General features: G+C 37.8%; 1 protein-coding gene across 8 annotated transcripts in view; it reads right to left on the minus strand.

Annotated features, from left to right (window-relative positions):
• Window positions 1-23015, minus strand: part of DNM3 (dynamin 3) — a 585110-nt gene that overhangs the window by 143754 nt on the left and 418341 nt on the right. For all 8 annotated transcript variants that reach the window (XM_027613359.2, XM_027613356.2, XM_027613361.2 and 5 more), the window contains one exon: window positions 19406-19515. In XM_027613359.2, coding sequence (XP_027469160.1) covers window positions 19406-19515 — 110 coding nt within the window. The remainder of the gene's footprint in view (window positions 1-19405; window positions 19516-23015) is intronic.

Consider the following 23015-nt stretch of genomic DNA (forward strand, 5'->3'; position numbering starts at 1 on the left):
CAGCCGTATTGGGCTCATTCATCAAGACTGCCCTTGGACACAAACCTCCAGAACATGAATGCCTCAAACACTGACCAAAATCCCTGCTGGTGCTACTAATGGCTTAAAGTCCAACCCCACTTTAAATCCTTGGGAAGAAAGGAACTGAACTGAAGTTGCTGATTCTATCCTATCAGTCTCTTTGTTTGAAATACTCAAAGGGAGCACAAAGTCTAATTCCCCTAGAAAAAATGGATATGAATTACACACAGGTGTTTTAAGCATGAAGAATTTCTCCAAAGCCTTTTAGTGACATTTGAAAAAGTTAAAAAGCATCAACTTGCCATTTTTCTCCCTCAGAAAAGGCAGAAACAGTCATCCAAGTAGGGCATCATACTCCTATTTCACTTCAGAGTTTAATTTGAAAACCAATAAGAGAAGAATTTAAATTGATTGCTTCAAGCCACAGACATTTCATACCCAAGCAATTATGTTGGCTTTCATGAGAATTTATCTTAGCTGTGAAATCAATTGTCACAGACTTAGTTAACAAAAATATTACCAAATCATATTTGATTTTTGTCTTGGTGTAGCTGGTGAATCAATTCAAATGGGCAGACAATTTTAGCTCTTTAATCCATCTCTCCCCAGACGCCCTCTTTGAAAACATTTTCACCCCTCCTCTCTGGTGTACCTAGGGTTTCCTAATGATGCTATTTCACAACCAGAGAGACACTCAACAAGGGGAAAGATAGAGTAGCGAGAGCTGGGAAACTATTGTAATATGCAGGATCAGAACCACATGACAACAAATACCTTTGCAGTTAGAAACTGGAACGAAGGAGGAGAGCAAACAAACAAACAAAAAAACAGATTTGTATTTAACAGCTTTCAAGATATAAAGTGTCCTTTTACTGACTTGCTGAACATGTATTTCTATCCAAATCCTCAACAAGGAAAGCACAGGGTTTATCTTTTTAGATTTATAGTGGGAAATAAACATTACTGTCATATTGTGAACTTTGCAATCAGTAACTCTGCAAAAGTCCTCAAATCTCTGTCTGACCCATGTGACCCTAATAGTTCTAGCAGAACCAAGAAGGACCCAAAACTCAGCAACAGAAAACTAAAATCCTGTCTTCTGGCTCTCTACCTCCCTTACTCTCAAAATTCTATATATAACAGAAAACCTGAAATTAGTTAATACTTTGCTTGAGCTAAAGAAGTGAAGATTTAGAAAGCTGAATGGAGATACCTACAAAACATTTTTGAATAATAAAGGTAATATGAGAACACAGACAATTTACAATAAAACATCTATTCTCTATATTTTTTTCTTACAGGACAATGACATGGAATTCTGTTCAACTAAATTCAAATAAAACTTATGTATACAGTTTGTACAGAACTGAAAATTCTCAGGTTCTTACTTTTTAAATGAAAGATTCCTTTTTGTGTTCATTTCCTCTAAGCGTTTTCATTTATATTTCCATTTTCAGCCCACCCAGATCTGAGGCCATAGGCTTCTAGAGCTTGCCTACAGAATGCTTTTTATTGGCAATGGGTGTTATTTATATCTTCTCTATATAACAGGGAAGAAAAGTTTAATATCTATACATTTATTCATTCCCTCATGTTATTGAGCTCCCACAATTACCAGGCACCCTGTTAGGCCCTGGGGATAATGCAACGAACAAGACAAACACTACCTCCCCCTCACAGAAAGTAGTCCAGCAGTGGAGACAAATGTCGGTTATGTGATTATATTTAAATTAATTTATGTGTGTTAAAACTAGAAAGTAGTACAAGGTGTTAAAATGTTGACTTAGCACATTCCATTACTTAAACACATTAAGTGTTCTCACAGTAATACCACTGACACCTGATTAAAACCAGTTTGCTTACGTGCTCCTCAAAACAATGCATCAGACTTCAGTTAGTCTCATACTGGTGCCATTTTTTGGATACTAAGAATAGAGTATGGGGAAAACCAAACATTCATATCATACCTGAAGTTACAGGGATGATACTATAAACTGGATAAGATAGTTGAAATTGTCAAAGATTTTTTACTGTCAAATTGATTTTTTTTTAATCTACCAGGTACTTCTAGCTAGAGAGTATTACAAACACCCCTACACACAAAGATGACCCATCCACACTCCATGGGGAAATGTAGGGTAACACACATTTCATTATTCAGCTTGTACTGGAAGACCAGTTACTAACTGAATCTTCATCTGACAAAGAAAAATTCTCTTGAATCAGAGTATTCAAAAGAGAAACAATTCTCACTTAGTATTCTATGAGGCAAGAAGAAATGTCTGAAACATTCTTTTGACAACTCTGGGGTAAAATGAAATAAAATAACTTCTCCAGGTATCATGTTTATGTCCCAAAACACAGGCTTCATTGCATTGTATTCCTTACACAATATTTCATTTCCGATTATAAAACACTACATGTTTTTACTCTACTGAGTTTCCAATAAATTTGAGCCTCTGCCATCCCCATTTATGGAAGAGTAATTGCTTCCCTTTTAATATAGATTTGACACTACACCACATCCGAGTGAGACATGACCTTTTAGACAGGGCATTGTATACCACCTTTTGCCCAGCATACTTAATTATGCACTTTTTCAAACAACTTAGACTCCAAGTGCGTCTTAATATAGAAACACAGCCGTAAAGGTATATAAATGGAAAACCTGACTCCAATTTCTTTCCAGCTAACAAGTGGAAAAATATACCACTCAACAATGAGAATAAAGAGCCATTCTTTTCAGAATGCCTAAAGCGCATACACAAGCTATAACGTGGCATTATTTGACATTTATTGAGTGTCAGCAATGTGCTGGGGACTAAGTGGAGTAGTGAAACATCCTCAAATCACTTTCTTTAGGAACAGGGGGAGGAGGTGAATTGAAACACTTGGCAATGTTGATAAACCATATCCTGAATTGAAGCTACAAAGCAGCATCAAGGGGAAAAAAATGCCTTATTTTAAAAGAAAACAGAGCTGGACAACCCCCAGGGGTACTCAGAAAATACCATGTGGCTGCCCTACAAACCCCCTGGACAGACACAGATCTCTGCTGGTTACCAGAACTGACATACCTTGGACCAAATGGGCCTTAGCGTGACCTTAAAAGTGAAGGCCTGCCTGGGGAGAGCAAAGACCAGCACAGTGAAGCCATTATCTAGACATGCTTCTACCAGAGAAAACGTGGCATTTCTAACAAAATCAAATGGAACAAAAACCTGGGGGAACATTCCAATCTTAGTCCAGGTCCTGCCACAAAGAAGTTTAGAAATCTTTTAACTTAGATTTCAAAATGATTTGGTGATGCAACAAATGTGAGAACAAACTATTGCAATTTAATCAGTCTCCCCAGGTATCTAGGGTATGTTCTTTGAAAGACCCAGAGGAGACCTGGGGGATGCATACTCTTACCTGGAATTTTTGTAGGTTAAATCAGTCTAGGTGTGAAATTCACTCTCCTCAAGCGCTGAAGTCACTGCAACTAGTAACAATTCCTTCCATTTATAAAAATCTTAGCACTAAAACACTGTTTAGAATGGCTCAAAAATCTGGTCACCAGACTCATAAAGATCATATTAATTCACCAGGACACTGAAGGCTTTTTAAAGAAGGATGTTAAATGTATCAATTCTCACACACCTGATGATTGGGGATTACAGAATAACTTTTAAACTTTATAGTGGAAAGTTGAAATAGCAACTGTATGAGCTCTTAGGAATAATGCTGTGGTAGAAGTGGCAATGACTAATAAAGTTTTTAAAGAACTGTAGCAAGGGTACTGGTCAGTTCTATGTTGGGCTTTGCAAAAGAGACTGAAAACATTTCACGGAAATTGGTTGGACCTACGAACAAACTGAAATACCTCCACAAGAAGTTAAAAATCTTTTCCTTGCTGCTCTTTGGGGAACAATTCCAATTAAAATATTAGGTGGAATTCCTGTTCCATGGTCAATATCAAAACTGTGGCATCAGAAAGAGCCCTGGGTCAGGAGACATCTGGTCTGGGATCCAGTTTTGCCTGTCATTAACCTGCTTTTGTGACATGGGGAAAGCATTTAACTGTTATAGGTGTCAACTCTTTAACCTGTGAGATGAGGAGACAGACAAGATTATCCCTAAGGTCTCAGAGAACCCTAGAAAGCCATGACATTTTACAATTACATTGGTGACAACCCCAGTGTTCACACAGGAACTTTTAGCCCCAACCCAATGCATCTCCCATGGGTCTGCTGAATGGCTAAATATTCTGATCCAAAACACTGCAGTGGAAGACAGGGATGAAGCATACAAATCAATAGAAGCATTTACAAACTCTCTTCTACATCTCTTCTGAAATGGATAAATTACTAAAGGCAAGAAAAGAACTTTTCTTATAAGATCTTGTCTCAGAAGAAAGAAAAAACTAGGAATGTAGCCTTAAAATCAATGTTAAGTGGTATATATATATATATAAAATCTCCAATGGAATATTATGCAGCCATCAAAAGGAACGAAATCTTGCCATTTGCAACGACATGGATGGAACTGGAGGGTATTATGCTGAGCGAAATAAGTCAATCAGAGAAAGACATGTATCATATGATCTCACTGATATGAGGAATTCTTAATCTCAGGAAACAAACTGAGGGTTGCTGGAGTGGTGGGGGGTGGGAGTGATGGGGTGGCTGGGTGATAGACACTGGGGAGGGTATGTGCTATGGTGAGCGCTGTGAATTGTGTAAGACTGATGAATCACAGACCTGTACCTCTGAAACAAATAATACATTATATGTTAAAAAAAAAAAAAAAAGAAGAAGATAGTAGGAAGGGAAAAATGAAGGGGGGGAAATCGGAGGGGGAGACAAACCATGAGAGACTATGGACTCTGAGAAACAAACTGAGGGTTCTAGAGGGGAGCGGGTGGGGGAATGGGTTAGCCTGGTGATGGGTATTAAAGAGGGCACGTACTAAATGGAGCACTGGGTGTTATATGCAAACAATGAATCATGGAACACTACATCAAAAACTAATGATGTATGTATGGTGATTAACATAACATAATAAAATGAAAAAAAAAGAATCAACGTAAGTGGTGAAAAGAATATCATTTAAGTATAGCTGATAGAATTATGCTAAGCATATGGGCTTTTGAGAGATGCAGGGTTTTCCCTCTACATAGACTAGTAAAATACATAAACTTGTATGGGTAAGGCCAGTTCAATAAACCCCAGGAAGAAAAAAAAGGGATGTTTTTATTATTTTTTTTAACTAGGGCTCATCTTGCCTTTGAAATTGGCTTCTTCTCATCCAGAACAGGCTACAACAGATTAAGCAACATTTCCCACCCATTTGCTTTGACTAATACTATTTCCTCTTTGGGATATTCCTTTCAATCTCCTCTCCATCAATTCATGCTAAGACCCAACAGGAGTCACCTTACATGCTGCGAAGGACTGCTTGTGGGACTTAAGTACTAGAATGGAATACACTACCTCAGATCCGGTTAAATGTTACCTTACACACTATAACCCATTTGTTTCGTGTATAATAGTCTCTCAATCAGACTACCTTTTTTCCTTTCTTTTTAAACCTCTTCATTGATTCTTAAATTTTCTGTCGTAAGATTAGTGAGAAATGAATCCTGTATGGCACTCACTGGTGATTACAAGTGTCATGCAAAATAAGATCCATCTTGTATTTCATTTAGAGTACCAACACTGACATGCATACTGATAATGCAGAAATGCCTAATAAATACTTTGGAGTAAATAAAGAATAAATATTTTTTACTGAGAGAATAAATAGGAGAATAGGAAAATGATAGCTGTTTTTCTCTAATTGGTTTGTAAAACATTATGTTTGTTTTTTTTTTTTAAAGATTCTGTTATCTTTAAAGTAATCTCTACACCCAATGTGGGGTTCAAGTTCACAACCCTGAGATCAAGAATCATATGTTCTACCGATTGAGCCAGCCAGGTGCCCCAAACATTCATGTTTGTAAACACAGAGAACCCCCAGGCTATCCTTCTAGGTATACTTTTATCATAATCTTCACTTCTGGAGGAAGTCAGGAACATAGCTTTGTGTTTCAACAATGTAATGCTAATGAAAGGCCATTTCATTTTAACTGAAAGGGCAGAATAAAAAATTTAAAAACTCTTTCCTACAAGAAGTCTAGAATTGCTGGAAAACATTATTTTAAATGCCTAACCTCTTTCTGAAATGAAACAGATCCTTAAGAGTAAACAAACAAACAAAGACTGTCATTTTTGACACTGAACGGTGTCAGTTTCAGTAACCAAAAGGCTTGAGTTGTAGTAGCCCAAAAGAATAGGCAACAAGAATCTTGGGATTTAAGTGACAGCCAGCACTCTCCAATGGCCACATCCTCAGAAAAAGCATGGACTAAGAAAAAAAAAATCTGTTTACTAACAAAGAAAGATGACAGGCAAGTTTGTTTTGCCCTGGTCACAGATGAAGAGGGTACCAGAAAACTGGAAGATAGCACTAAAGAAATGACCCAAAATGAGGCACAAAGAGACATATATGTATAAGAGAGTTAAACATATAAAGAACAGGATAAAGTGGTTTAATATGTGTCTAATAGGTATTCTGGGAAAAGCAAAAAAAAAAAAAAAAAAACAGAGAAGAGACAAAAGTCAAAGAGATAATAATACACAGTTTTTCACTCTTTATGAAAATGATAAATTCTCAGGTTTAGGAAACACAATGAATCCCAAGCAGGAGATATAAAGCAAAACACACATAAACACATCATATTGAAGCTTCAGTATACCAAAAGCAAAAGAGATACTGAAATCACCCAGTGAGAAAATATAGATTAACTTTAAAAAGAAGCAACAATTAGATGATTTGTTAAAAGTTGAAGCCAGATGTGCTACAGTGAGCGCTGTGAATTGTGTAAGACTGTTGAATCACAGATCTGTACTTCTGAAACAAATAACGCAACATATGGTAAGAAAAAAGAAAAAGAAGAAGATAGCAGGAGAGGAAGAATGAAGGGGAGTAAGTCAGAGGGGGAGACGAACCAGGAGAGATGATGGACTCTGAAAAACAAACTGAGGTTTCTGGAGGGGAGGGGGGGGGATGGGTTAGCCTGGTGATGGGTATTGAGGAGGGCAGGTTCTGCGTGGAGCACTGGGTGTTATGCACAAACAATGAATCATGGAACAGTACACCAAAACAAATTATGTAATATATGGTGATTAACATAACAATAAAAAATTAAAAAAAAAAGTTGAAGCCAGAATACGGGAAAATAATGACTTCAAAGTTATGAGATAAAAGAACCATCAATATATAATTTAATATCCAACTGAAGTATTATTCAAAAATGAGAGCAAAATAAAAACATTTTCAGGAAAACAAATACCAAACTGAGAGTTACAACCAAGTAGTGCCCACTGAAAGGATTTCTAAAAGGTATACTTTAGTGTGAAGGAGAACGAATCAAAATTAAACACTGGGATACAAGAGGAAAGTGAACAAAGAAATTGACAATCATGTTAATAAATCTAAACAAACATTGCTTATGTGAACCAATTTGAAAAAGGTGGTAAGAAAGTAAGATGGAATGCAAATACTGGTAACAACAGTATGGAAATCAGGAAAGTTAGTGGAGTTTAAGTGTTTCAAGGTCATTTTGGAAAAAGAGTAGAAAGACTAACTTCAAATTTTAAGTCAAAAATGAGTAATTAAAAAGAATAAAAATAAGGTATATAGAATAAAAATAAAGTGTATAACTGCTAAAGTATATAAGGAGAAAAACAAATTAACTTGAATTTTAAAAAGTCAGGAAAGAAGTGGGGAGGGTAGAAAACAAGTACAGAAAAGGCAGGATAAGAGAAAGACTAAGATAGGTGTTCAAATAAACTCAATAAATCAGTTATAAAGATATAAATGGACTAAACTCACTAGCTAAAAGAAAAAGGACTCACATTAGATTAAAAACAAATAAATCCAGATGCATGCAATATAAGAGAAACACCTAATAAAAATACAAAATGGAGGGCACCTGGGTGGCTCAGTTGGTTAAGCAACTGCCTTCGGCTCAGGTCATGATCCTGGAGTCCCGGGATCGAGTCCCACATTGGGCTCCCTGCTCAGCGGGGAGTCTGCTTCTCCCTCTGGCCCTCCCTCCTCTCATGTGCTCTCTCTCTCTCTCATTCTCTCTCTCAAATAAATAAATAAAATCTTTAAAAAAATAAAAAAATAAAAAAAAAATACAAAATGGTTGGGGTGCCTCAGTGGCTCAGTTGTTTGAGCATCAGACTCCTGGTTTTGGCTCAAGGTGTGATCTCAGGGTCATGAAATCCAGCCACAGGTCAGGCTCCGCACACAGCGGGGAGTCTGCTTGAGATTCTGTCTCTCCCTATGCACCCCTACCCGCACTCTCTCTCTCAAATAGTCTTTTTTAAAAAAATGTTTGATAGCAAAAAAGGTAAAAAAGATAAGCCAAGCAAATATTAACTAAAAGAAAGGTAGTACAGTTATATTAAGAGCAGACAAAATAAATTTTAAGGCAAAGAGCACTGTTGGGATTAAAGAGGGTTATCACAAAATTATATGTATATGTATATATATATATACATATATCTTCAGGAAGATAAAGCAATTCTAAACTTGCAAGAATCTAATAACATAGACTGGCCTCAAAAAACATAAAGCAAGGGGCGGAGCAAGATGGCGGAGGAGTAGGAGACCTAGATTTTGTCTGGTCTCAGGAATTCAGCTGAATAGGGATCAAACCATTCTGAACACCTACGAACTCAACAGGAGATCGAACAGGAGAGTAGCAACAACTCTCTGAACAGAGAAGCGACCACTTACTGGAAGGTAGGGCGTGCGGAGAAGTGAATCCGAGGCGATATTCGGGAGGATAGACGGCGGGGGAGGGGCCTCCGCCTGCCGCTTCTGGCAAGTGATAGAGCCGCGGAGCACAAAATCGGACCTTTTAGAAGTTGGCTCGGCGGAGGGACGTCGCTGCAGTGGCTAAGCAGGGGGTGGAATCCTCCCGGGACAGTGTGGTCTCAGGACCCTTGGGGTCACAGAGAGACCGGGGGTGCCTGAGTGCGCCAGAGCTCCCAGGTATCAGAGCAGGGAAGCCGGCTGCAGAGACGGAGCAGAGTCGCGGGCTCTCTGCTCTGGGTTGCCATAAACTGTGATCTGCGGCCCAGTTGGGGCACGGCTCCCCCAGCAGGGACCCAACAAGCAGCAGATCCGGGGAGACTCCCCTTCCTTCCCGGGGAGGAGCGGTGCGGGAACGCACTGCAGGGATCTGCTGGGTTTGGAGACTCCGAGCGGGGTCGGGTGCCAGAGATAGCAACGCTCGATCACAGGCCGGGCGAGCACGGAGTGCGGCCGGAGACCGGGGACACGGAAATGACTGCTTTTCTCTGGGGGCGCACTGAGGAGCGGGGCCCTGAGTTCTCAGCTCCTCCGAGTGGAGATTGGGAGGCCACCATTTCTGCCCTGGTCCTCCAAGGTTCCCTGTTCCCTTGCAGGGAACAAAAGCTCCTGAGAGCAAACCGGAGCAGCTTCCTTAGCCCGGACCGACAAGGGCGGGGCAATTCCGCCTCCGGCAAAGACATTTGGAAACCACAGCAACAGGCCCCTCCCCCAGAAGATCAGCACAAACAGCCAGCCAAGACCAAGTTGATCGATCAAGGAGAATAGGAGAACTCCAGCGCTAGGGGAATACTGCACATAAATTCATGGCTTTTTTTTTTTTTTTTTTTACCATGATTCATTATTTCATCAAAGTTAATTTTTGTTGACTTTTTTTTATTTTTCTTTTTCCCTTTTTCAACCAACATCTTATAAATCCCTTTTTTTTAAAAAAAAAAAATTTTTTATTTTTTTTTCATTTTTAGAGTCATATTTTATCCCTTCATAGTAGTTACCCTTGTTTTTGGCATATATATATAAGTTGTTCTCTCTTTAAAATTTTGAGGTACAGTTTCTTCTAACAGATCAAAATATGCCCTAAATCACTAGTGTATGGCTTTGTCCTATTCTCCTGCCTGATCACATTCTCTCCCTTTTTCCTTTTTTTTTTTCCTTAAATCTTCTTTCTTTTTTCAAACAACTTATCTTACCAAGTCCTTTTATAAAATCTTTTATAATTTTCATCTTTACAGTCATCTTCCATCCCTTCATTGTATCAACCCTTATTTTGTACATATATGTCTTTCTTCCTTTAAAATTTTAGGAGGCACTTTTTTCTAACAGACCAAAATACGCCCAAAATCTAGTGTGTGGCACTGATCTATGCACTAGCCTGATCATATTTGATCATATTCTGCCTTTTTTGAATTGTTTTGTTTTTGTTTTTGTTTTTATCTTTTTTTCTTTTTTTTTTTTTTCTCTTTCTTTTTTCTTTCTTTCCCTTTCTTTTCCCCTGGTTTCAGGTCTTTTCTGATTTGTATACAGTATATTTGCTGGGGACGTTGTAAACCTGTTAGCCTTTTGTTCTCTCATTCATCTATTCTCCTCTGGACAAAATGACAAGACGAAAGAAATCACCTCAGCAAAAAGAACAAGAGGTAGTACCGTCAGCCAGGGACCTACTCAATACGGACATTAGTACGATGTCGGACCTAGAGTTCAGAATCATGACTTTAAAGATACTAGCTGGGCTTGAAAAAAGCGTGGAAGTTATTAGAGAAACCCTTTCTGGAGAAATAAAAGAACTAAAATCTAACCAAATCGAAATCAAAAAGGCTATTGATGAGGTGCAATCAAAAATGGGGGCACTAAATGCTAGGATAAATGAGGCAGAAGAGAGAATCAGCGATATAGAAGACCAAATGATGGAAAATAAAGAGGCTGAGAAAAAGAGAGAGAAACAACTGCAGGATCACGAGGGCAGAATTCGAGAGATAAGTGATACGATAAGACGAAACAACATTAGAATAATTGGGATCCCAGAAGAAGAAGAGAGAGAGGGAGGGGCAGAAGGTATACTGGAGCAAATTATAGCAGAGAACTTCCCTAATGTGAGGAAGGAAACAGGCATTAAAATCCAGGAGGCACAGAGAACCCCTCTCAAAATCAATAAAAATAGGTCAACACCCCGACATCTAATAGTAAAACTTACAAGTCTCAGAGACAAAGAGAAAATCCTGAAAGCAGCTCGGGAGAAGAGATATGTAACCTACAATGGTAGAAACATTAGATTGGCAACAGACCTATCCACAGAGACCTGGCAGGCCAGAAAGGACTGGCAAGATATCTTCAGAGCACTAAACGAGAAAAATATGCAGCCAAGAATACTATATCCAGCTAGGCTATCATTGAAAAATAGAAGGAGAGATAAAAAGCTTCCAGAACAAACAAAAACTAAAGGAATTTGCAAACACGAAACCAGCCCTCCAAGAAATATTGAGAGGGGTCCTCTAAGCAAAGAGAGAACCTAAAAGCAGCAAAGAGCAGAAACGAACACAGACAACAGACAGTTAACAGTCACCTTACAGGTAATACAATGGCACTAAATTCATACCTTTCAATAGTTACCCTGAATGTAAATGGGCTAAATGCCCCAATCAAAAGACACAGGCTATCAGATTGGATTAAAAAACAAGACCCATCAATATGCTGTCTGCAAGAGACTCATTTTACACCCAAAGACACCCCCAGATTGAAAGTGAGGGGGTGGAAAACCATTTACCATGCTAATGGACACCAAAAGAAAGCTGGGGTGGCAATCCTTATATCAGACAAACTAGATTTTAAAACAAAGACTGTAATAAGAGATGAGGAAGGACACTATATCCTACTTAAAGGGTCTATCCAACAAGAAGATCTAACAATTGTAAATATCTATGCCCCGAACATGGGAGCAGCCAATTATATAAGGCAATTAATAACAAAAGCAAAGAAACACATTGACAATAATACAATAATAGTGGGGGACTTTAACACCCCCCTGACTGAAATGGACAGATCATCTAAGCAAAAGATCAACAAGGAAATAAAGACTTTAAATGACACACTGGACCAAATGGACTTCACATATTCAGAACATTCCATCCCAAAGCAATGGAATACACATTCTTCTCTAACGCCCATGGAACATTCTCCAGAATTGATCACATCCTAGGTCACAAATCAGGTCTCAACCGGTACCAAAAGATTGGGATCATTCCCTGCATATTTTCAGACCACAATGCTTTGAAACTAGAACTCAACCACAAGAGGAAAGTCGGAAAGAACTCAAATACATGGAGGCTAAAGAGCATCCTACTAAAGAATGAATGGGTCAACCAAGAAATTAAAGAAGAATTAAAAAAATTCATGGAAACCAATGAAAATGAAAACACAACTGTTCAAAATCTTTGGGATACAGCAAAGGCAGTCCTGAGAGGAAAGTATATAGCAATACAAGCCTTTCTCAAGAAACAAGAAAGGTCTCAAATACACAACCTAACCCTACACCTAAAGGAGCTGGAGAAAGAACAGCAAATAAAGCCTAAACCCAGCAGGAGAAGAGAAATCATAAAGATCAGAGCAGAAATCAATGAACTAGAAACCAAAAGAACAGTAGAACAGATCAACGAAACTAGGAGCTGGTTCTTTGAAAGAATTAACAAGATTGATAAACCCCTGGCCAGACTGATCAAAAAGAAAAGAGAAATGACCCAAATCAACAAAATCATGAATGAAAGAGGAGAGATCACAAGCAACACCAAAGAAATACAAACAATTATAAGAACATATTATGAGCAACTCTATGCCAGCAAATTAGATAACCTGGAAGAAATGGGTGTATTCCTAGAGATGTATCAACTACCAAAATTGAACCAGGAAGAAATAGAAAACCTGAACAGACCTATAACCACTAAGGAAATTGAAACAGTCATCAAAAATCTCCGAAGAAACAAAAGCCCGGGGCCAGATGGCTTCCCAGGGGAATTCTATCAGACATTTCAAGAAGAATTAATACCTATTCTCCTGAAACTGTTCCAAAAAATAGAAATGGAAGGGAAACTTCCAAACTCATTTTATGAGGCCAGCATTACCTTGATCCCAAAACCAGACAAAGACCCCATCAAAAAAGAGAATTACAGACCAATATCCTTGATGAACATGGATGCAAAAATTCTCACCAAAATACTAGCCAATAGGATCCAACAGTACATTAAAAGGATTATTCACCACGACCAAGTGGGATTTATTCCTGGGCTGCAAGGCTGGTTCAACATCCGCAAATCAATCAACGTGATACAATACATTAACAAAAGAAAGAACAAGAATCATATGATCCTCTCAATAGATGCAGAAAAAGCATTTGACAAAGTACAACATCCTTTCTTGATCAAAACTCTTCAGAGTGTAGGGATAGAGGGTACATACCTCAATATCATAAAAGCCATCTATGAAAAACCTACAGCGAATATCATTCTCAATGGGGAAAGGCTGAGAGCTTTTCCCCTAAGGTCAGGAACGCGGCAGGGATGTCCACTATCACCACTGCTATTCAACATAGTATTAGAAGTCCTAGCCACAGCAATCAGACAACAAAAAGAAATCAAAGGCATCCAAATCGGCAAAGAGGAAGTCAAACTCTCACTCTTTGCAGCTGATATGATACTGTATGTGGAAAACCCAAAAGACTCCACCCCAAAACTGCTAGAACTCATACAGGAATTCAGTAAAGTAGCAGGATATAAAATCAATGCACAGAAATCAGTGGCATTCCTATACACCAACAACAAGACAGAAGAGAGACAAATCAAGGAGTCTATCCCATTTACAATTGCACCCAAAACCATTAGATACCTAGGAATAAATCTAACCAAAGAGGCAAAGGATCTGTACTCAGAAAACTATAAAATACTCAGGAAAGAAATTGAAGAAGACACAAAGAAATGGAAAAACGTTCCATGCTCATGGATTGGGAGAACCAACATTGTGAAGATGTCAATGCTACCTAGAGCAATCTACACATTCAATGCAATCCCCATCAAAATACCATCCACTTTTTTCAAAGAAATGGAACAAATAATCCTAAAATTTGTATGGAACCAGAAGAGACCCAGAATAGCCAGAGGAATACTGAAAAAGAAAAGCAAAGCTGGCGGCATCACAATTCCAGACTTCCAGCTCTATTACAAAGCTGTCATCATCAAGGCAGTATGGTACTGGCACAAAAACAGACACATAGATCAATGGAACAGAATCGAGAGCCCAGAAATGGACCCTCAACTCTATGGTCAACTTATTTTTGACAAAGCAGGAAAGAATGTCCAATGGCAAAAAGACAGTCTCTTCAACAAATGGTGTTGGGAAAATTGGACAGCCACATGCAGAAGAATGAAACTGGACCATTTCCTTACACCACACACAAAAATAGACTCCAAATGGTTGAAAGACCTAAACGTGAGACAGGAGTCCATCCAAATCCTAAAGGAGAACACAGGTAGCAACCTTTTCGACCTTAGCCGCAGCAACTTCTTCCTAGAAACATCGCCAAAGGCACGGGAAGCCAGGGCAAAAATGAACTATTGGGATTTCATCAAGATAAAAAGCTTCTGCACAGCAAAAGAAACAGTCCACAAAACCAAAAGACAACCGACAGAATGGGAGAAAATATTTGCAAATGACATATCAGATAAAGGGCTAGTATCCAAAATCTATAAAGAACTTATCAAACTCAACACCCAAAGAACAAATAATCCAATCAAGAAATGGGCAGAAGACATGAACAGACATTTCTCCAAAGAAGACATCCAAATGGCCAACAGGCACATGAAAAAGTGCTCAACATCGCTTGGCATCAGGGAAATCCAAATCAAAACCTCAATGAGATACCACCTCACACCCGTCAGAATGGCTAAAATTAACAAGTCAGGGAACGACAGATGTTGGCGGGGATGTGGAGAAAGGGGAACCCTCCTACACTGTTGGTGGGAATGCAAGCTGGTGCAACCACTCTGGAAAACAGTATGGAGGTTCCTCAAACAGTTGAAATTAGAGCTACCGTTCGATCCAGCAATTGCACTACTGGGTATTTACCACAAAGATACAAATGTAGGGACCCGAAAGAGTACATGTACCCCAATGTTTATAGCAGCAATGTCCACCATAGCCAAACTGTGGAAAGAGCCAAGATGCCCATCAACAGATGAATGGATAAAGAAGAGGTGGTATATATACACAATGGAATATTATGCAGCCATCAAAAGGAATGAGATCTTGCCATTTGCAACAACGTGGATGGAACTGGAGGGTGTTATGCTGAGTGAAATAAGTCAATCAGAGAAAGACATGTATCACATGACCTCACTGATATGAGGGATTCTTAATCTCAGGAAAGAAACTGAGTGTTACTGGAGTGGTTGGGGGTGGGAGGGATGGGGTGGCTGGGTGATAGACATTGGGGAGGGTATGTGCTACGGTGAGCGCTGTGAATTGTGCAAGACTGTTGAATCACAGATCTGTACTTCTGAAACAAATAACGCAACATATTTTAAGAAAAAAGAAAAAGAAGAAGATAACAGGAGAGGAAGAAAAGGGGAGTATGTCAGAGGGGGAGAGGAACCATGAGAGATGATGGACTCTGAAAAACAAACTGAGGGTTCTAGAGGGGAGGGGGGTAGGGAGATGGGTTAGCCTGGTGATGGGTACTGAGGAGGGCACGTTCTGCATGGAGCACTGGGTGTTATGAACAAACAATGAATCATGGAACACTGCACCAAAAACTAATGATGTAATATATGGTGATTAACATAACAATAAAAAAAATAAAAAATAAAAAATAAAAAACATAAAGCAAATAACAATAATCAAGCTCATAATCACAAAGTGAGGTTTTTAATACCCCTCTGATGAAGTGAGATTCTTTATAGCTTTTATCTGTCTCCCTGCCAAAACCCCCCTCTCGAACATAATCTAAAATGTATCATCATTTTTGTCTATTTTATTCACAAATGTATTTTAAGTATATAGAGCAGGTCCTGGCACATATGGCTGCCTAATAGAAACTCACTGAGTGTTTGAATTAATTAATATGAAAAAAGATAATAACTATAGAGACTGAGTAGTACAATGAACGAGCATAATCCAATGGACTCTCATGGAACCCCACACTCCCAAATCAATATATTCTTCTCAAGCACACATGGAATATTTATGAAAATTCACCATATCTAGACTGTATTCTTTGACCACAATACCATTAAGTTAGAAATCAACAACAACAAACCAATAAAAGTCCATGCACCAAAAAATGTAAAACATACTTCTAAATGAGTCATAGAAGAAATCATAATGAAGATTATAGAAATAGAAGATGAAGAAAACAGAACTTAATGATAACAAAAAATATTATATTTCAAGAGTACCTAGAGGGAAATCTATAAATTTATATGCATATATAAGAAAAAGAAAGGACAAAAATTGATGAGATACACATCTAAATTAAGAAGTTAGGAAAAAAGACCTACAAAATAAATAAAAAGAAAATACAAGGAAGAAAATATTGAAGAAAAGATCAGAGATTATTGAAATAGAAAAAAAATATACACAAAAAAAGAATAAAAAAGTCAAAAGCTGTTTCTGTGAAAATAGATAAAAGTCTGGCAAGAATAATTATATTTAAAAAGATAAGGTTTAATATTAGAAATAAAAAGGTCAAATTTCAGATACAGCAGGAATTTGAAAAAATAGAACATTAAGAAATACTTGATCCTAATATACTTAAAAGAATAGAACAATTTCCTAGAAAAATATAATTTATCCAAAATGACCATGATAAAAATAGAAAACCTAACAAACCTATAATTATTAAATATTAAATCACTAGCTAAAAGTTTACTTAACAAAACTGCCCCCCAGGGCCAGCTGATTTTATGGGTGAGTTGTACCAAATAATCAATTAACAGTTAATCCCTATCTTAAACAAAGTGTTCCAAAGAATAATAAGGACTTATTCCCACTTCAATTATAAACCTAACAGAAAGATATGAAAACCAGGCAGGGTCAGCACAAAAAAAGGACATTTATGGGCCAATAACCATAGATGCAAAAGTCTAAGCAAATTCTTAGCAAAAAAGCCAGGAATGCATAATAAATAATACTGTATAATGACTTAGTTTAATCCCAGGAGATCAGGATGGTTTAACACTAGAAGGTCTATTAATCTATTTCAGTACATGAACAGATTAAAGAAGAAAATTATACAATTTCTGTAGGGACAGAAAAAGCACTTGATAAAATTCAACATTCACTCATGATTCAAACAGAAACAGAAACCTTAGCAACTAGGAACACAAGGGGCCTTCTTTACCTGATATCAGTTACCTATCAGAAAGTACTTAATTATAAAATTATGAAATAATTCTCCTTAAAATTAAAAACAAAATAAGGATGCCCAATTGTATTCAGCATTGTACCGGGGGTCCTAACCAGTACAAAAATAACTGAAAATAATCAAGATTTCAGAGGAAAAGACAATGGCAAATATGCCTATAGATGGAACATCCTTGTACTCACAGAGGTCTCTGAGAAGTGCTTGAAGAGTTCACTACCTTCTGAGAACTCTAGGATTCCAGAATACCTACCTAGAATTTTAGAAGTCCAGAGTTATCTTATTTTGGTGTCTTTTGCTCTCTTAAACACCCACAGTTGTATTTCATCTAAAAAGATACTCTACCACTGTCTGATTTTTTAAATTTTGAACCAAGCCCTTTTATAACCTGAACTTTCGAGGTTGACCAAGAACTCAAATCGACTACTTATGTAGTAGTCATACTTCCAACTCTGCATCCAGGCAGGAAGGCGGAGCACATCTGTGAAGATTCCTTTGGGACCTGCCAATTACCCACTGCTTTGAGGAAAGTATGTAAACAGTACTAAGTTGGCCCTAGTACGAGGATACACTACTGCTCTCTCCAGGAAATCTTTTTATTCTTTATCATCACAGTGTTTTTTTCATAAGCTACTCTCAAACAATACTAAGTCTTTAAAAACTCCCATCTCAGTGTTCAGTAGGGGAATTACATTTAATTTTCTTTCCCCTTGATTCTTTAAATGATTTGTTCTTGTGGTTTTTCTAAGTATTTCTGTATAATGAGTCACTCTGAGCGACTGACTGGGAATGTAGGAAGAAGCCTTCTTTTGCTATTTTAATTTACTGTGTGACTGACCCTGGGCCGGTCATTGAACCTAATCAAGGAACTTCATTCATTGCTAAGATAAAAGGCCAAAGAGATGGGTTAAAATTAGACCCTGCCACCTAATGACTCAGTCTCTTAATAACTGACTCACAGAAATTAATTAGCTTCTTCCTAGAACATTTCCATTTAGAAAAGGTCTCCGTGTTATCCTCACCGCATTGTAACCCTCTGAGATATCTCTACGCCATGTTCTATCACTTCAGTAAGTAACCATGGCACTCCATGATAATTAGCCCCAAATTAAGTTTGATGTTGTAGGTGAGGGACAGGAAAACAAACAAACAACAGCAACAAAACAAGACAAAAAACACAAGTGGAAGGGAAAGGAAGGACTTAAACCCAGAAGTCCTAACTCAGTTTGAAGCTTTCTCATGTACTAATTTTAGGATCTGAAGAAAGTCAGTTAACCTCTCTGAGCTACAGTTCTAATTTATAAAATGGTCACCAAGCTACTCTATCTTTCAACCTCATGGGAAACTGATTAAAAAATGACTGAGTATAGGGCACCTGGGTGGCTCAGTTGGTTAAGCGACTGCCTTCGGCTCGGGTCATGGTCCTGGAGTCCCGGGATCGAGTCCCACATCGGACTCCCTGCTCAGCGGGGAGTCTGCTTCTCCCTCTGACCCTCTTCCCTCTCGTGCTCTCTATCTCTCATTCTCTCTCTCTCTCTCTCAAGTAAATAAATAAAATCTTTAAAAAAAAAAAAAAATGACTGAGTATAATGCTTTGAAAAACTGTGAAGTACTACATATTTGTATTCCCATTAAGTGAATAATTCTATTCACCAATGCTAAAATGCCATCCTAATATAAATAAGAAGGTCTTGGGTAATATCCATCCATGCTGGATAGATACTATTAGAAATTATGACGGTAATTTGTAAGTATGTACATAATAAATTCAGGACAAGGAAGACTTTAAAATAATAAAATGTACTTTAAGAATGAAAGCAGCATGATTTGGGTGCCTGCTGAAAGAGCAGGGAATAATTAATAAATATTTGAAGATCCTTCTTACTCTAAGTTTTAATCTTTTGAACCCATAACCTATGGTGAGAGCTAAACATACAAGCTAAATGAAAGGAAAACTATAGAGTTAACAAATTTCAAGTTGGGACCAAAGGAACTCTTGTAAATATGATCTCTAGATCACATAGAAATTCAAGTAAAAAATATCTGAAGACAGAAGCTACTCCACTTTCTTACCTTTGTTCTGTATTAAAAAGTGCAAAGATGTGCTTGCTAGACATAAAGCTCTTTTCCACATCTCGAACTTTCAGGTTGTCCAAGGGGAGCATATACTTCTTTTCTTTTTCCTATTGAGAGAGAAAGAGAGGGAGAGAAATTGGCTTTAATAAAAGATCTTGAAGCCTGCCAATGGCAACACATCACCTGAGTTGGCCAACAATTGATTACAATATTTTGATACCATCACGCACTATTTTAATACCAGCTGTCAATAAATAAAAGCTATCTGAGAAAAGAGACTCCAGTGATTCTCAACACATGGGTCGGAAGGATGAAGGGAGGAAAAGTATGGAGGAAGGAAGGGCTCAGTGATAGAGAGAACACATGGTCCTCTATCCTTTCTTCCTCATGTGGGTCCCCTTAGATGTTTTAAAATGTTAGTTTGATATTAAGAATTTAGCCATCTGTTAATATTTAACAAAAATGTTCTGGTCCTAATTCAATGAGAAATGCCAGATGGATTTCATTTCATATTTTATTTGCAGCCTAAGCAGTTTTGATAGCCAGTGGTGGCAGGAGCCTGGAAGCACAGGACCCCGGTATGAAATACCCCCCTATAAACCAGGAGAAAACACAGCAAAATACTTCCTTCATTTGGGTCTAGAAAAAAATGTGGGTCAAAAAAATGTGGGTCCAGAAAAAAGTGATTCCATTGTTGAGCTCTTTGAGAAAAAAAGAACCCATTAGAAGTGGACTGATACTAACTAGAATAAATTCTCTTTTAAAATTAACAATTCTTTAGGAAGAAAATGGAAATTGGGGAGGGAGGTCTGCAAATGGGACTAACCTGGTGTTAGTGAGACATACGGGATGCCAAAGAATTATTAGAAACATTTACTATTAGGGATTGGCCCAGGGACAATATTATCGTATGTATAAATGCCTAACAATCAGTCTAATAGAGAATCAAACACTCAGCTTAAGAAACCTAGTCAGTGTCTATTACCAGGGGCATTTTAGCACAGTCCTTGTTCAACGGTACCCTGTGTATCTTTGTTCAACAGTACCCTGTATCTCTGGTGCTGGTCCTGAGAAAAAGCAGGACTAGACTCCAGAGGAGGGAAATATGGATACTTAGGCATGACTTTTAATAAAACTACTATTACTGTATTTCCTGTCGAAAAATGCATGCACTGTACAGACATGTTTGATATAAATCTTTTTGTTCCTATAGCCCCTATAGCACTAGGCTCAGTAGAGTGGAGCAGAATGTGTGTGTGTGTGTGTGTGTGTGTGTGTGTGTGTGTGTGTGTGCGCGTGCGCGCACGCACACACGCGCGCGCAGATGCATGTGTGCACACATGTGCACCCTAGCCAGTTTGTGGGGGCCATGTTGTCTGCAGACCCCATAGAGAGTTATTGCCCAGAGAATCACTGGCTTTGCCACTTCTTAGCCCCAAATTAATTAGAGAAAAGTTGGGCAGAACACATCAGAATAAGAAGGCAGAGAGAAATAGAGGACTAAATCAGTTGAAGGAAGTTGGTTGGAGAACAAAATGGCTGTCCTGGCAGACAATGTCATCAGAGCTCAAAAACATATAAAAGAAACTAAATGGGAGTGAGAGAAGCCTAAGAATAAACATGAAAAAGCAAAGCACTGTAAGAAAATTCCAATATTTCTTGTGCAAAAATTAATAATATATTAGCAAACACAAGGATATTCTTAATAACAAAATACATAATTTAAGTTAATGAAGTATCATAGTTGAGTCTAACTTGTTTGAAACACTTGTCAGGCTATTTTAGGATAGAATTCTAAAAGGCAAGATCACAGATTGAATAAAAAGCTATCCAATACATAATCAAATGAAAATGCTTGAAATCCAGGGAACATTTTTTTTATTGGATGTTTTTCAATGCCCTGAATTTAAGCAGCTGGATTTTTTTAATGCACCATCCTATTCAACCTTTTGAAATGATGGATTCGCCTTTTAGTGGGAAATCTGCATTTCATTGTAAAGATGGAACACAATGTCCTTGGCGTGTTTTCTATAGAAGTAGGCTCCCTTTCATACTGCGTTCTTTAGCATATAGTGAAGACCAAAAATCCAGCGAGTTTATGTCAGACATTAAATGCTGGAGAAATACACACATATGCAGACAGGGGAACATGAAAAATGTAGTTTCATTTCCAAAGTACTAAGTGTCATTTACCCAAGGTTTTTGAGGACATATTGCTAAGTTATTTCATAATCAAGAGTTTTAAGACGGAGAAAGGGAGAAGAAAAAGAAGATTCAGACTGACTTGTTTAATTAAAGTTGTAAGTCAAGTGGAGAATTAAGAGAGCAACGAAACAATCTATCAGGGATATTTCTAAAATTCTTGGTGCTTTGGGGAAAGAATGATGTTCTGTTAAAGATGTTCATCTTGAATATGAAGTAGCTAAAATAAACAAAAGAATAGAGGAGGAGAAAGGATAAACAGAATTATAATTTCCAAAATACAGTGAATCTTAGCACGAGCTTAATTGAAACATTTGCTACATAATATTTGTTAGTTCTAGTAAACTGGCCAATAATACCCTGTCCAATATGGTAGTCACCAGCCACAGTCACTACTGAGCACTTGAAATATGGCTAGTTAAATTGGGATGTGCTCTAAGTATTAAATACATACCAGATTTCAAAGACAGTGTGAGAAAAAGAATGTAAATAATCTCATCAATATTTTTGTATTCATTATATGTAAAAATGATAATATTTGGAATATATTAAGGCATATAAAATATTACAAAATACAATTTCATCTGTTTTAGTGTTTTGAATATGGCTGCTAGATAATTTAAAGTGACATTCTGTGGCTCACATTAACTTTGTATTGACAGAGTTGGGCCCCATAACCTCTCACCCATCTGATTTTTCTTCTTTACTTACTATTTATTTATTTATTTATTTATTTACTTATTTACTTATTTTTAAAGTAAGCTCTATGCCCAATGTGGGGCTTGAACTCATGGTCCCAAGATAAAAAGATCACATGGTCTACTGACTGAGCCAGCCAGGCACCCCTCCATCCATTTTTTTTTTTCTCTTCTGACCTCCCTGTTTCTGCCATTAGGTGTATTTTGCATCCTCCCAGTCACCCAATCTTAAACGTCACTACCACTTCTAAGGTCTTGTTTTCCTTCACCCCTCTGAAGACTATGGTGCATTCTGTTGGAAGCATTAGTCAGAGCTCCTGTTGTCTAACATCCCCACCATGTTAGTCTGGGCCTCTGGCATCTCACAAGGCTATAAATGGCCTCCTATCTAATCTCTTTGCTTTCTAATTCCTTGAACATTACCAGGGAGGGGCTAATTTCTAAAACTACTCTGTCAAATCCATGACAGTCCTTCCAAATTTTCATAGCTTTCCATTATTTCTGGAAGAAAATCCGTGAAATTCCTTAATGTGACATCAGTCACTTTCGTCACATGAAAGACCTACAAATTGGTCCAATCCTGATTGGTCAGTATATTTTACTCTTCTGTAAAAAGTCTCCATTTCAACCGAATACAACTTTGTCAACAGTCTTTTCCCAACTTGAGGTACCCTTTCAGCTTCTCCCTACCACATCAGTTTATTACT

The sequence above is a fragment of the Zalophus californianus genome, chromosome 10 (genome assembly GCF_009762305.2).
Source record: "Zalophus californianus isolate mZalCal1 chromosome 10, mZalCal1.pri.v2, whole genome shotgun sequence".
NCBI lineage: Eukaryota > Metazoa > Chordata > Mammalia > Carnivora > Otariidae > Zalophus > Zalophus californianus.